The sequence below is a fragment of the Monodelphis domestica genome, chromosome 6 (assembly GCF_027887165.1).
Source record: "Monodelphis domestica isolate mMonDom1 chromosome 6, mMonDom1.pri, whole genome shotgun sequence".
NCBI classification, from domain to species: domain Eukaryota; kingdom Metazoa; phylum Chordata; class Mammalia; order Didelphimorphia; family Didelphidae; genus Monodelphis; species Monodelphis domestica.
Genome location: NC_077232.1, coordinates 100,678,069 through 100,694,372, shown reverse-complemented (window position 1 = coordinate 100,694,372; position 16,304 = coordinate 100,678,069). Strand labels below are relative to the sequence as shown.

Below are 16,304 nucleotides of genomic sequence, written 5' to 3'. Positions count from 1 at the left end.
CTTGGAATCAAGAAGACTTATTTTCATGAATTCAAAACCAGCCTCAAATGCTGACTCGCTGTGTGACCCTGAGGAAGTTACTTAGCCATATTTGCCTCAGTTTCTTCATCTGTAAAATGAGCTAGAGAAGGACATGGAAAACCACTTCAGTCTCTTTGCCAAGAAAACCCCAAATAGGATCACAAAGAGTCAGATATGACTGAAAACTGAAAGAGTCTATAGGGAGAGCTTAGCCCTGGTGCTGACTGGCTCATCTCTATGATACAGCAGATTTAGGCTTTGGTGCAGTTAATCATTTTTCTTCAGACCTTGGACCCTTGAGAGGAGGCTGGGATCTTTAAAAAAAAAGTGCATTTCTGAGTCCAGTGGGAAGAGTATCAGGTATAAAACCCCAAAGCCATCCATGCATACCCTGCCTTTTCCCTAGGGGACTGTCCCTGTCCTCTGTGCATGGCTAATTTCCTACTTGCCTTGTCTCTAGATTCCCTTAGACTGGAATTATCAGAGCAGCATGCATCCTTTATCAGCCAACAGAAGGAGATAGAGGAACTTGAGACTGAACTGAAGAATCTGAGGGGACTGAAGAAACAGCAGGCAAGTGTCCAGTGCTCGACTCACAGTGCAGTGGTGGGTTTGAGAACTAAAATGTCACTTTTTCCTTCAAATATTGAGAGTAGGTTCCTTGACCCACCTCTCCCATTGACGTAATGTGTGTGTGTGTGTGTGTGTGTGTGTGTGTGTGTGTGTGTGTGTGCATCTTCCTGCATGGTTCCAGGAGTGAGGGCAAGGAGTATGACAATAGGTTCAGTCCTTTAGTTGATAGTTGTATGTCCATCCATTTAAAGTGTGATAAAGCTTTTCTTTTAACAGATGTCTAAATTTAGCATTGATGGAGGTATTTTAAAAATAAAAACATTTTAACTGTTAAATAGGGTTAAAAGTATATTTTAAAAGGGTACCTCAGGAGTATTGATTATGAGATTTGAGTTCTTTAACATACTGGAGCCTCATATAAAGAACCATAAGAAAATCTGGATTCCTGAAGCTTCTAGAGTTAGCCCCAGAAAGTATTGTCATTTTGGCTCAAAAATAGTCAACCTGGACGGCTTCCTTCACATCTGCTTCCACATTGAATTATTTATGAAGAGATGGAAAGTCTTTCTTCATAGAATGAACTCCCATCTTCTTCATTCCTTCCCTTTCAACTTCCACCTTACTCTTAGACCTGAACTAATGAATTGTCTCCTAAGAAGTTTTCCTGGCTCTAGTCTTCTTTTCCTCTGTTCTCCACCACCCACAGCCACTTGATTGGTCTTAGCAACACACAGTATTCCCCCTTCATGAAATATCATAAAAGGTTAAAATACAAACTTCTCTATATCAGTGAATGTCCTTCAATTCCTGGTTCCAGATGATCAGTGTGGACTGATCATGGTTCCTCTACTTCATGCGCACACAATGCATTCCATTTAAGCACCTGGGAAAGGTGCTTTAAAGAAAGGTTTTATTGTCTTTTTCTTTTTACATCACTAGCCCTCTGCACCCCATACTTCTTCATCCAAGGTAGCCATTGCAAATAACAGTATTTTTTAAAGTCAAAAAAGGGAAAAGAAAAAATTCAGCATAACTGATCAATATTGCATAAAACATAACTGATCAAAAAAGGCTGAAAATATGTACAATGTACAATGCTTAAAAATCTCCCGTTTTAGACAAGGAATGGGAATATCTTCTCATATCTTTCAAGCCTTCCTTGTTTTTGTTTTTAATAATTTTTCAACATTAAAAAATGTTTGTTCCCCATACATGACATTCCATAATCCACCTCTGAATCTCAGCACTGTCTACCATGCCTGTGTTATGTTCCTTCCTCACCTCTGCACCTTGGAAACGATTTCTCTTCAAGGCTCAGCTAAAGTGCTACCTCCTATTGGAGACAATAGTTCCTAGTAGTTCTCCTAGTAGTGCCCCACTTGCTACTCCCCCAGCCACAAATTACTCATTTTAAAATTTTGTTTTCAGTTATCTAGGTACATATTGTTCTTTCCCATACAGGGGGCCTCCTCTACTCTCTAAACTCCTGAATGATTGGTGCTATTTCTTTGTACCTCCAGTACCTTGCACAGATCCTGGCATACAGCATATACTTAACAAATGCTGAATTGAGTGAAATTATTCTGGCATTCAAGGATATCTAGTCTTGCTTCTAATTACCTTTCTACACTTACTTCTTATTAATCCCTGAATTGTCTCCCACTGTGCCCAAATAGTGTTCTTCAGTCACATGAGTACACTTATTGTTGTTCCTTCAACATTGTTTTATATGTGTGTATATATATATATATATATTCTCTCTCTACATATATATCCTCATATATATGTGTATGTATATACATATATTTACATACACAAAAACATACACACATCCTCTCCATCCAGGGCTTGTGTTCTGTCTCTCCTATGAAATATGGTACTAGGTCTTTATTATTCATTTGGTTGAATGATCTAGTGGAAAGAGCACTGAATTTGGAGTCAAGAGAGACCTGTATTTAAATTATGACACTTTACTAGTTGTGTGACATGATAAATGTCACTAAACCTTTCTGAGCCTCAGTTTTCTCTCTGTGGCTACATTTATCAAAGAATCTCATTTGATCCTAACATATGCCAGGGAAGCATCTTTAGGAAGAGAGCATTTACAGCTGTATTTTTGCCCTCTTGTCTGAAATGATATTTTGTAATCAGCAAACAGTAAACAGTGATTTTACATTGACTTCTCTGTCACTTGGAACTGTCAAGATGTGGTATGTTATAGAAAATCATCTCTGAAAGCATGTATATTCCATTCTCATATTTTCAAGTGTAAAGGATAATTTTAGCGTTGTGACCTAAACTATATTAATTATTGGCCGACGTGGATATCCCAAATAACAAAAAAAAATTACCCAAGTCAGTCTGGAAATTTATGGTGATTTAATTAATATAGTGGAAAGAAATTTAAGAAGAAGGGAGAAAGACAAGGGTGTAGTATTTCTCCTGCCTGGCTTATGCCAGGTGGGAAGATTAGAGGCTCTACAAGGTAAGGCTTTGGAGAAAAAAAAAGGAAGGAATCAGCATGAACTCCAAGAGGGCTCAGCCAAGATGCCTGAACCTGAATTAACTCAAGGGCAAATTCACCACCAAAACCCAGACAAATAGCTGCCACCACGCCAAGATGTTGGAACACTTAGCACACTGCCAAGCAGAGATGCCTCTCGGGGAAAAGAGGTTGAAGAGAGGAAGTGACATGCCCTATATAGATGGTTTTATATCACTTTCCTGCATCTCATCTGTACCAATGTTAGCTTAGCTTGACTTAGGACAGCCCAGGGGTCTGTCTGCTATTTCTGCACATGTCTGTTGAAGGACATCTTCTCAGATACTTAATCCTTGAGTATGGTGCAGACATTCCTGACCTTGTTAAACTAAGTAGGGTGGAGAATTGTAGAGTTCCCAAGACTTGATTCTGTTAGACCAAGTATCTCCATTGTTACTAATCAGGAAATAGCTAAATCAGATCTTCTAAAGTACGGTCTGAGTAGGGTGGAGTAGTTTTAAAATTCACACAAGCATACCTCCCAAGAGCTTAGACAATTTTTTTTATTTTTATAGAAATTATAAAGTAGACACATGGATGGATAATTATGGAGATTTTCTCAGCTGCCTTTTTTGGGAGGGAGATAAAAAAGCCAAATGTGAATGAAGCCTTAGGTCTCCCTGCTATTCTTTTGGTATCTTCCCTTCTCTAAGATAGTTTAAAAAGTAATCCCTCATTGCATGAGAAATTGAGTTATTTTATATATACTTAATCTGGTGTAACCATTTTCCCTAAAGTCATCATCTTAAGCTCATTTTCTACTTTATCATATTGAATACCAAAGTGTTATGGTCCAAAGCCATATATATATATATGTCTGTAGGAAATGCAAAGATGATTGAGTCACAGTCCCTTGTCTTCCCAGAACTTCCAATCAAGTAGATGAGATAAGATGTATAAATATTATTAATATGAAATAGAGTCTGATCAGGGCAACTAGGTGGCACAGCAGAGAGGGTGCCAAGCCTAGAGTTAAGAAGACTCATCTTTCTGTGTTCAAAGCTGACCTCAGACACTTAGTAGCTATGTGACCCTGGGCAAGTCACTTAACTCTGTTTGCCTCAGTTTCTTCATCTATAAATTGAGGTATAAATTACCAGAGAAGGAATGGTAAACCCCTCCAATATCTTTGCCAAGAAAATTCCAAATAGGGTCACAAGGAGTTAAACATGCCTGAAACAACTGAACAACAATATGATAAGTTCACAAAAGAGTCAAAGTGCTGTGAGAATTTGAAAAAAAGGAGTGACCACTTACTTCCCTCTTAGTATATTAGGAGATAGCAGTTGAAGGGATATGTAAAGAATAGATCAGATTTCCAGAATATTCCAGATAACAGTAGGGGAAATCTGTTTCAATCATAGGGGATGGTAGATAACAGAAATAGGTTGTAAAATGTAAGATAAATTCCTGGAACAAATAGTTTAATTTCTCTGAAGTTTTAAGTATGTCCTGAGCAATTTTGTGACATGTTGCTGGAAAACTTAAGTTTGGAGCTAGATTGTGAAGGACCTGGAATACTGTGTTAAAGAATTTAGTCTTTATTCATTAGATAATTATTTATCCAAATACATTTCACAGATCCCCAAGGTTATATCATAGCAGTCCAAGGGATTTCACAGTTATCAGATTTATTGGTAACAATGGACAAGTACACTAAGCAAATTCATATGCTTTGCTATCATGTGATCATAATGTTTGCATTCAGATGATGCAAAGAATCATTGAAGACTAATAGAAATGAATCACAGGACTAAAAATTTCTTGAGTCAATCATTGAATATGCCAAATAATGTGGGGCTCCCATACAGTTAATTGCCAGCCTGTCTTAATAGTGTCCATTTATCAATTTCTTCATTATATGTATTTTTCATTTCCAATACTGATTATGGATAATTTTATCAAATCAGGGAGATTTTATCCTATGTGCCAGTAACTAAGGCTCTAACTATGCCACAAACAGCTACGAGGCTAGCTCTGAGACCAAATTGCAAATAAAGAAAAATGCAAACAGAGAAAAAGCTATCAGCAATTTATGTTAACTTTCAGTGAAACAAATGCAAATTATGTAACCTCTTACTAGTTCCTTAAAAAATTTTTAATTAAAAAAATTTGTATCTTGGCAAAATTACAAAGGCAGTTATAAACAAAACATGGAATTCAAAAATGAGACTGAGGCTTTTAAAGATAAAATGTGATGATCCAAAAGAGCTGACTTGTCTAAGTAAAGGAGAAAGTGAAAAGTTTAAAGGATCTTGCAAAGAACATCATTTAGTATTCTTCATAATTGTAAAATGTTCTTTGATAGCAAAAATCCATTTTATTGTCCATATGATGTTTGGTAATATTGTCACATTCAGAATAAGATCAAACTATAAGATTTCCCTTAAATGGTACTAGTAGTAATTTAAAAAATCATTTCAAAAGATTTCAGTTTCTGTTGGAACTTTGTTTAAAGCCAAGGGTTCGACCATTGCTAAAGGTCTGAAAAAACGTGACAGACATCAGGGGTCTCTGATATAGAAGGTTCTGAGCAGCCTAGTGATAGGATGAGAAGTGTGTTAAAGATTCATTTGGCACCGGTGAACTGAATGGATTAGAGAGGAGGCAAGAAAATAATTGTGGAAACTGGTTGAAACATTAAATAATCTTGGCAAGAGGCAAGGAAGATTCCTTGGATTAGTGGGTACCCTCAGTTGATACCTTACCAACAGTTTCAAATATATGATCTACTTTTTGCCAGGCCCTCTGCTAAGCAGTAGAGATGCAAATAAAAAAAAGAAAGGTAGTCCTTGTCCTCAAGAGCTTGTAATTGACTTTCTTTATTGGTATGAAGCATTTAATCCTGGGAAAACTGCAGATTATTTTGCCTTTTGAGAATCAGGGTTAGCCAGCTCCCAAGATGAGAAAACAATGAAAAAGAAGTTCTGAGTTCAAAAAGCAGGAGGCTCATTTAGGTTGCAGTTGGGTAGTACTGTCCTATAGTCATCTTTGCCCTCAAATCCTGTGTTGGAATTACGTGACAGAACTTGGAGGCAGGAATGATAATAATTATAATAACAAGTAGCATTAACATGGTCCTTTGTGCCAGGTATTGTGCTAAGGGCTTCGCCATTATTATCTTATTTGATGATCACAAGGATCCTGAGAAGTAGGTGCTATTATTATCACTCTTTTACAGATGAAGAAACTGAGGCAAATGGGCTAAGGGACTTTCCCAAAGTCACATAGCTCTCAGGGCCCCCAGTCTCTAGGCTTGAGAACTCTATCCATAGTTCAAATCCTACCTCAGATACTGACTAGATATATGACCCTGGGCAAATCACTTAACCTCTCTCCGACTCAGTTTTCTCATCTGTAAAAAGGGATAACAAGAGCACCTACCCCTAAGGTTCTTGTGAGGCTCGACTGATACAATTTGTGTATAGCACTTTGCAGACTCCATAGGACTACATAAATGCTGGCTATTAGTTTGGAGGTTAGATAAACTGTATTTAATAAGCCGGGTCTGAACTACTATCACTCTTTGTCCTTTGTGCTTTCCAAGTAACTCAAACAAGCCTTCTTCTTAGGAAGGAAGTAGCCAGAGCCAGATCAACTCTCTTACTGGGGCAGTGGAGAAGTGTCAGAGGGAGATGGCTGGTCTTAAGAATGAGAATTCGCTTCTGAAGGAAACATTACAGCTGCTCAGTGCAGAGGCTGAAATGCAAAAACAAGGGGCCATACAGCTGCAGGAGAGGGAAAGGCAGCAGCGAAGGTCTGTCTCAGTTTCTTCCTTTTTATATTTCTTTCAGCTGGCATTGGCATTAGGGCTGGGAACCCCTACACAAGTTTAGAGTGCCTCACTCTTCCTATCCCTCAAGAAAAAGGCATTTAGCAATATCTAGGACACAATTCCTAGATGCCTTTGTCTTAGCTTGAAAATTGCTATGTTGGGAATATAGGAACTGTAGATTAATCTATAATTGTGTGTGTGTGTGTGTGTGTGAGTGTGTGTATGAGAGAGAGACAGAGACAGAGAGACAGAGAAATTTACCCTGAAATAGGAAAACTTGTGAATAATATCTTAAGTCATAACATAAGGAGGGCATAGAATCAAAGAGCTGGAAGGAGAATTTAACTGAGTCATCTCTGCCTTTAGACTATGGTACAACTCATCCATCTTGGATGAGTCAGTGTCAGTTCAAAGTAATTCTTAATATGTACAATTCTGCTTCATCTCTAACCTTAGTTTTCCTTAGTGGTGTTTAAGGCTCAACTCTAGAAATATGAAGTTTATAGTAAAAGAAATTCTTGGGTCATTGAACTGTCTGGCAACAAAGAAAATAAGTAGGTAAAGCTGCCTTTGATCACTTATTTTGAGATTCCTCTGAGTCAGTGGGCTCCTATGGAATAAATACTGGCGTTGGTCCATAGGATTCCAGGCAAGGTCCTCCTTAGGGCTGGTGAATTGGGGTCATCTGGGACCTTACACTTTGAGGTGGGCCCCACTTTGCTAGGACCACACTGCCAGGCAATAACCGAGTGGCTGCAAGTAAATTGAAGACAGATGGTAGCTCTTGCCACTGTCTCCTTTCTCAACCTCCAGTTTGCCCTTTATGTTTGTTTTGAATAGGGAGAATTTGGGGAGTGGGGAGAGATGGAGAAGAAGAGTGAGGGCTTCTATATCCTGCTACAAATTCCCCAATCTCAAGGCCCCAGACATAATTTCCCACAATTCTCCTTTCTATAAAAGCCCCTTCTGCAACAGCCTGCTAATCCCCACTGACCAGCTTGAGTTGAGAATAAATCGCAATTTAGAATAAAAGTGGGAATCCTTGGGATTATTAGCCCTGCCTTCTAACCTGTGAGCTAACAGCCCCAGGGCAGAAATGATGCTTTTACATCATGTTGCAAGGTTGTTGGAAGAAGACCTTCAAGTCAAACACAAACAAGAAATGGAAACTTTGAAACAAGATCATAGGAAAGAAATCCAAAGCATGGTGTCTGATTTCAGCAGCACCCAGGCTCACCTTCAAAAGAAGATTGTCTCCTTGGAAACAGAGTAAGTGATTGAAAAGAAGTTAGCCTGTCTTGAAACCTATTGTTAGCTGGGGAATGCTGGGGCAAGAGATATAGCATTTTTTATGAGATTATGTTTTCATTCTAGAGAATGTAAAGTGGACATAATTTCATTTTGTTTTTATTAGCTGGGAACCTTTGAGTTATGTTTCCTCTTCCTCAATGCTGGCTAAATTCTCAAGCTTCTGAAAGAAATATAAAAGCTATCTTGCCTTATCATAGGTGAAGTTAGACCTTTGCTGCTGGAATGGATCTTGGGAACCACTGAGGCTTGACATTTTACCAGTGAGGAAACAGACCCAGAGATCTAAAATGATTGATCCAAGTTTATACAGTTTGGTAGTGCCTGAGCTAGGAATGCAGCCCAAACTTTCTGAAAGAATTCTAGTTCTTTAAACTCCTAATAAAATGAATCTTCTAGAAAACACTTAGTGAAAGCTTTTTCAAGGGTACCTGGAAAGTTCACCAAATTATTAATCATCCTCTTATCTTTCCTACCATGTATATGAAGAACACTTCCAGGGTAGTTTGCCCATGGTTGAGGTAAGAGTTGGGGACACCTGTGTCATTTAGCTCTGAAGACAGAATATCTGCTAAAAGGGAAAGCCAGCCCAGGTCTGCTGACCCCTGACCAGTGGTCAGCATATGTCCCCAGAGCAGTGTCTTTCTCCCTAGGACAAAGATGTGCTAGGAGGTTAAGCAAGCTCCAAAGGTTGACTCAACACCTGTGACCTGTAGCTTTCATATTCCCATGCTCAGATGCATGTGACTCAGTGACAGCATCTGTGCCAACATGGGAATCCAGATGTTTTAAATACTTTCTGACTTTTTCTGTCTCTCAGTCTCTCTTCTCTACCTTTCTCTCTGCCTCTCCTTTCTCTTCCCCTTCTCTGTCTTCCTTTCTCTTTCTGTTTGTCTCTGTCTCTCCTCTCTTTCCCTCTCCCCATTTCTCTCCCTCTGTCTCTTTTCCTCTCCCCTTTTTCCCTTTCTCTCCATCCCTTCCTCCCTAGAGAGATAGATTCTTCTCTTCTTGAATAATAATTCTCTGTCACAATTGTACTCAATATCCTGCAATGCCAGTCTAAAGAGAAGACTCAGCCTCGGGCTTTATTCTGACATCTAAGTGAAGAAGAAGAAGAGAGCTAAGTGGAATGTCTAGATGCTTCCCAAGCTCAGCCAATATTTGCCAGGTTCTATCATTATTTTGACCCAGAAATTTTGCCTGGCAAAAAAAAAAAAGCTCCAAAATGATTTCTACTTGTTCTTCATCTTTTTGTTTAATGCAGGTTCATCTAATCAGATACATGATCTAATATCTAGTATCTGGTTATTGAATTAGACAACTAATTATTTATTAATGAGATGTTTGTCTGATTGAAACAGCCTTAAAGATGCAGAAGAGAAACTACGGAAATGGGAATCCAGACCAGAAGATTTACACCTCATAAGCATTTTGCAGAACAGATTAAGTGAACGAGAAGAAATCATCAAACAGCTAACGGTGAGATTTGTGACATTCTGGGCCAACTTCAGAAAGCCTATACATAAATTAGGATATAGCCCAAAATATCATTCAGTAATAACTTTTCCCAGGAAAATGACAGCTTCCCTATTAGTACTTCGTAGGAGCATAGATTTGGAGCTAAAATTTAGGCGTTATCTCAGCCAATCCTCTCATTTCTGGATCAGGAAACTGAGACAGGAAGAACCCGTTGAATATGGGCATTATTCCACTCTGAAGCCATCTAATTGTTTCATTATCCAGCCCACATCTCTCTACATTATGTCCCCAAGAATGGCATAAGAGCCTTGATAGTTGAACTATACCCATAGCTTGCCCCTTAGCTATCTGTTCAATAACTCGAGCAAAAAAGGAAGCTAAATTTGAATAGGACCTATTTGTTTATTTTTTGTCCCCCTCGCCCCCCCAATTCTTCTTCAGGGCCACGCTTAATTTAATCTTGGTATTAATTTTTTTTTAAAAACTTCATGTTAGATTTTTAAAAATCACTTTTATGTCCAAATGTATCCTCCTTCCTCCCCTAGAATCATTGCTTTTTACAAAAAATAAGAGAAAAAAATGGTTCAACAAAACTGAGTCTAACAGTATATACTCATACCTGTAGATCCCACAGTTTAGTAAAGGGAAGGGCGGGAGTACCTTTTCATATCTCTTCTTTAGGGCCAAACTTAGTGGCATGATAGCAAATCAGTCAACAAACATTTTTCAAGCACTCACTGTATGCCAGGTATTGAGCTAGGCACTGGGCATACAATAACAAATGTAGCAGTTCCTATTCTCAGGGAAGTCTGAGAGGTGCCAACACATACATACATAGTTATATCTAAAATGGATACAAGATAGTTTTTGGAAAAAAGAGGTAGCAGCAAGGGAAGGGGGAGATAAGGAAATGTTTTCATGTAGAAGATGGTGTTTGAGCTGTCTTAAAGGGAACGAGGAATTCTATCTAAACGGTAGGTGTGGAAGGAAGTTATTCTTGGCATGTGGGACAGCTAGTGCAGAAATATGAAATGGGAGATGCCTTCTTAATGAAGCTGTGATAGGTATTTGCAGTCACTTCCCCTGTGTACATGTGTACTAACAATATCTTTAATGATAGAATTATCTTGGACATTAAAGTCAGTCACTGGTCAGTAGTTTGCAGTTCCATTCTTTTCCTGAAAATCAAGACTTTTGTCTTCTAATATTGGAGTATTCCTTCCAAGTTCCTTTCCTAAGACTCACTAATTCCACAGCTACTCACCACCTCTACCCTCTTCCTCCTTGCACCAACCATCTTTGTTTCGCCAACTTGCTATTTATCAATCTATCCTATTAATTTGCTTTGTTCTCCAGTTCTTCCACTTACCTTTTCTAAATTGCCTTGTATTGCTGACTATCTTCTAGTCTTCCTTCTTGCATCTTCCTCTTTGGGTTTTACTCTTTGATTCTGCTGTTTTTTTCAAACTCCTTTCCCAGAAATGGGAAGTAGAATCTTGACCAGTTTCTGGACTTAGACTTGGATATTATTCTTCAGATATTTCTCAATTTCTGTTCCTTACTCATACAAACTCCTCCCAATCGCCTACAAAATTTCCTTCTATCTCTTATTCAGCTTTTTCTCTTTTCTCATTCTTCCTGCAAAAACTAGAAATAGAGTTAATATTGACTTCCAAGGTAAACCTTGAGGATCATAAGATTTAGAGTAGGAACTTGAGAATATCTAGTCTAATGTGTTCATTTTGCAGATGAAGAAACTGAGTCCCAGGGGACCAAGTCATTTGTCCACAGGTAATAAATGATAAAGGCAGAATTCCAACTCATATCCCTTGAGACCACATTCTGGTTTGTTTTTTTTTTTTTAATTGAACTAGGAGTACTCAGCAAATCCAAGCTCTGGGCAATTTTTCTATAGCTTGAAATAAGCTCACTTGCCAGTGAAGATGCAAACAAATGAATAAGAAACTGAAACTGGTACTTGATTTGTGATGAATTCTCATTCTTCCCCTTGGCCTACCCTTCCCCAACTGTATAGTTGTATACTTTGCTATACCAGCTAATAATTTTCTTTTATATAAGCCTCTGTTTACTTAAGGCATCAAAACATCTATGTTTGTTTTTCAGGAGGAAAGAAGATTTCAGTGTGCAGCACTGCCAAACACTCTCTCGCATCGGAATAGGTCCTTTTCTTTCAACCCTCATCCAGGATATTTGACCCCTTCCATGAAGGTGAACAAGTTCTTTTATTTTCAAAATATTAAAAAAGTCTTCTATACATCATATGTAAACAGTACGTAGGTTTATGCTCTCATGAGTTAGAAGTATAAGAAACCATACCAATTATCCAGTCCAAGGAGCCACTCAAAAGAGATCAACCTAACCTAATCTACTTAGGAAAAATTAAGTGGATCAAGACCATGGAGCATATGACCTGCACTTTAAAGAGTCTGTCAGTACATATATCTTGGACTGGTGCTGCAGATGGTCAGGATGAGTCCAGAATTGAATAGAAAAGTAGGTGAGCCTGCACTTGGGAAATTGGACTGTTCCTTGATACAGAAGTGGTATTTTCAACATCATTATTCTCCTGGTGATACTAAATAGTTATGATTCATGGAACACCATAATCTCTAGAGGACCAAAATTATAAAGAAAAATGAAGGGGTGGGTGTTATGTAGGGTGCTGAAGGAATATTACCAGGGAAAGCCTATCAGGGAAAGTGATGTAAAAGTCATCATCAAAGTACGGTATCATCACAGAGAACTGAGGAGGTCCTGTAGGGTTGGTGAAAGCTAACAGGTAGGTAGCTCAAGTGGTGCATTTGGAAAACATTAAGAACTGTAGGAAAGCCTCATGTGTGATGAGCAGCTCTTCTAAGGGGGATTTCATCACCCAGGATCATATGACATGATGCATTGTCATACCCATCCAAGGGAGTATCATAAACCCATATAAATACTGAATATAAACTCAGAAGCCAACCACCAACATTTGAATACAAAAATATTTAAGTGATTATCCATGAAGTTGCAAGTTATTTAGCTTTTAAAAAACATGTCTCTTAAAATAATAGCAAAAGGTTTCCATCTCTGACACATACTGGCTACCAATGGACAAGTCACTTAACCAAGTGTTCCAGGCAGTTTTCTAAGAGTACGAGTTGCAGAACAGTTGAAGATTGACATTGATAATTAGTGTGCATATTGCCCTTTTAATTTTGCTTTTTTATACTCTGCATCTCTTGATATGGCTTCACTTATTTATTCGTGTCCTTCACATTCTTCCTTTCTTATGGCACAGTAACATTTCATTACATTCCCATACTATAGTAGTTGGAATCATGGGTTACTCCAAGAAATCAGTTCTTCTCAAGAAGATCAAATTACTTTGCCAGAGGATTCTATTTTCTTTAATACCTTAACTAATTCTGAATTCTTCAAAAGATATAAATAAACAAATGCAGCCTGTCCTTTAGGGACCTGAAGTAAAATAGAAATACATTGACATGCTGAGCAATTTGACTTTGGCATTCTGAAATACCACAGTGGTACTTTTTCTCTGCTGCTTATGTCTACAGTACTCTCCAAGTGTGAGATACCTTATGAACCCTTCCTTTAAATTAACAGAAAAAGAAAATGGAGGAAGTTCCCAGCCGGGTTGTCAGTGTGCCAAACTTAGCCTCCTATGCAAAGAATTTACTGAGTGGTGATTTGAGTTCCAAGAGAAATGCTGCACCAATAACCAAATCACCAAGCTTAGACCCAAGCTCCAGCTGTGTTAGGTCTGGTCATCAACCAGGCAAATCTCCAGATGCTAAAACTGCCACAAGGTAAGCAGATAAACTATCTGGTTAAATTTTTCCATGGACCTACTTGGAAGAAAAAAAAAAGACAAGACTGAATAGTACCCAATTAACAATTAATTTAGAGTGCATTCAAAAGGTAGAAGAGCCTGCAAATATTTGAGCTGTTCTTGTCCACCCTTTTTTGGAGGGAAGTGGGAAAGGGTGAGGTGGTCTTGACTTGTGATTTCATTGGTGTGGACATTTAGAATGGAAACTCCCTCCACCAACATAGACTGACAAGCCATCTGTAAATTACGGTCTTAGAGAGTTGCCTGGGCTACATGGAGGTTAAATGACCATAGTCCCATAGTATGTGTCAGAGGAAAGACTGACCCGCCAAGGGCAGCATCTTATTATATCATGCTTACTTAGGCGTAGTACTCATATATCTGCAATGGGAGGAGTACTGTCCCAGGGACTAATTATAATAAGTGAATCATATTGTAAAATTTGATTAAAGTGTTATATGACATGAGCCATGATTAAGACCTCTTCGGTTTGCATGCCTACCTAGTGTTTGTTTTGGCAATATATAGTGTTCATGCTTACTAAGCAGATAGCAACTCCATACTGCCCAGACTACAGATGTTTTCTGACTTTAAAAACTTACTAAGTTCCAGAGGAAAAATATTGAACATGAAATCAATAATTACTAACATAATAACATCATGTTTCTGTTTGTAGAACTGAAGACAATGAAATAACCCAAGCCAAAGAAGTCCAAAAACAAGGTTCTCAGCATCAAGAATGGTTTACGAAATACTTCTCTTTTTAGACTGACCTTTTTAACATAACCCCAAAAGATAACATGAGAACAGAATTTTTTTCCTTCAAAAAAAGTTCAATTTAGGGACTGGACTGGAAAAAAAAACTGGTTATTTTTGCTATGTAATTACACCTCATAGCTTAATAGAGTTTTAGGATTAATATTCTGAGTCCACTAAGGAAATTCCTTCGATCAAGGTAAGATCATTCTTCCTGCTTGAATACTATAACAGATTATTCATTCAGTGTTAACAAGAAGCACTCACAGGAAAACTTTCCATGAGTTATGTTATATTTTTGGTGTTCACCAACTTTTCAAGTACCAGTCTTTGTGAATTCTGTAAGTTGGCTCTACACACGGTTTTGTTGGTCCAGAGGTAAATATTTGACTTTTAGAAGAGACTCACTAGAAATGTTTTTTCTGTAAGATAACGTATTTCCTGGAGAATATGTCATCAGTAGCAAAAGGGATAAAAAAAGTTTTCATTGATAGGACGCTAACTGATAGGCATACAGACTTTAGATCCATTCATTTCATTGTGACCTCACTGCATGGTACTTCTATAGATTTAAAGAAGAGCTCTGTGATATAGAGTAAATGAATTTTGGTGAATCAGGTCCCATTTGACCCAGTGGACTGCTTCATCATATTAGACGCACTCATTTTTACAAACTCTTGGTTTATTCATTAAATTCATTTAATGCTTGGCAGAACTATGGGATTTGACAGGACCCAATACAACTCTTATGATACAAAATAATCTCAGCCCTTTGGTGCTAGCCCAAATGGTGCTCCAGGAAAAATCCAACTCCAATAGGTCATGTTTACTTTATGTAGTGTTATTTGCTGAGATAACAAATATTCCTGTACTGCCAGTTTTAAAATTTTTGCTCTGAATAAAGACAACTGATCAGTCAAAATGGCTCCCTTATGTGTTTCTTATCAGAAAGCCGATATCATGATTCAAGGCAAAGTTTGGGAATAGATGGGATGATCACTATGAAAATGACATGAGATTTCACTTTAACAGAAAACACTTTTGTAGACTTATGCATAAAAGAAAAAAATGTATTCTATCTTAGTAGAGGGCCACTTACATACAGATTGATGGTAAACTAAAACACAAACATCAAGGGAGATATTTTTAAATGCAGCTAATGGTCACCACACTGAATTTCGATGTCATTTACAGAAGCAGAATGTTTTTCTTCAGTTTATTTTCTTTCTTTCTTCAATTGTGCAAAATCAGCACTGCTAAGATATGATTTCTGTACCTTAGAGACATGAAACCTCTGGTTTTCTTTTGCCATGCTCTGGAGATAAGATAATCCTGGTTTTTTCCTTTGAGAATAGACCCTAAAGCCCTACTGGTAAAGGTAGATGATTCGCTGAACAGTACCCTCAATTTTAACATCTCACCATTACTCAGATTGAGCCTGTTTACTAACCTACTATCAATCACTGTGTGTTAATACTCTCTAGTTACACTAACTCTTGGACTTTATGATCTTTTTTGTTTTTAGTAATAAAACATGTATACACAGTATCTTTTCAGAGTCCCCAAATCCCTATAAACATCAAGTCTTTCTGAGACAGGTATAAACACTGAATTTAGACACATCTACTTTCTGCCACAGTGAGGCCTCTAAAGAGTAAGAGAATCAGTTCTGGGATCTAGATTGGCTTCCCAGACTAATTTTCTTTGTCTTAGATTATACTCAAATATACATATAATTGAATAAATGGAAATACAAAGAAAAAGGGTAAGTTGCCTATGCAAACTGAAGGTCAAAAATAGACTGTAATAACTTTTAGAAGACAGTATATACCACACATCCAGCTAAAACACAGAAGGCTTCTGAATTTTCTCATGTAAAAATGTTTTAGCTGGGATATTTTTAGAAATTTATTTAGAAAATTAATTCCAAATGGTCAATTCAGTTTCCATGTATGTAAATGGCAGTAAACTTTGCTTAAGTAAACTTATATTTTCTA

At 37.7% G+C, this 16,304-nt stretch overlaps 1 protein-coding gene across 2 annotated transcripts in view; it reads left to right on the top strand.

Annotated features, from left to right (window-relative positions):
• Window positions 1–15,229, top strand: part of FAM184B (family with sequence similarity 184 member B) — a 116,600-nt gene extending 101,371 nt beyond the window's left edge. Inside the window, exons 11-17 of one of the 2 annotated variants that reach the window (XM_007496680.3) lie at window positions 482–594; window positions 6,709–6,893; window positions 8,034–8,180; window positions 9,581–9,698; window positions 11,823–11,927; window positions 13,326–13,528; window positions 14,228–15,229. In XM_007496680.3, the coding sequence (XP_007496742.1) occupies window positions 482–594; window positions 6,709–6,893; window positions 8,034–8,180; window positions 9,581–9,698; window positions 11,823–11,927; window positions 13,326–13,528; window positions 14,228–14,318 (962 nt within the window). In that variant the 3' untranslated portion in view covers window positions 14,319–15,229. The remainder of the gene's footprint in view (window positions 1–481; window positions 595–6,708; window positions 6,894–8,033; window positions 8,181–9,580; window positions 9,699–11,822; window positions 11,928–13,325; window positions 13,529–14,227) is intronic. The other variant, XM_007496682.3, reaches the window with a different exon arrangement.
• The last annotated feature ends 1,075 nt before the right edge of the window (window positions 15,230–16,304 follow it).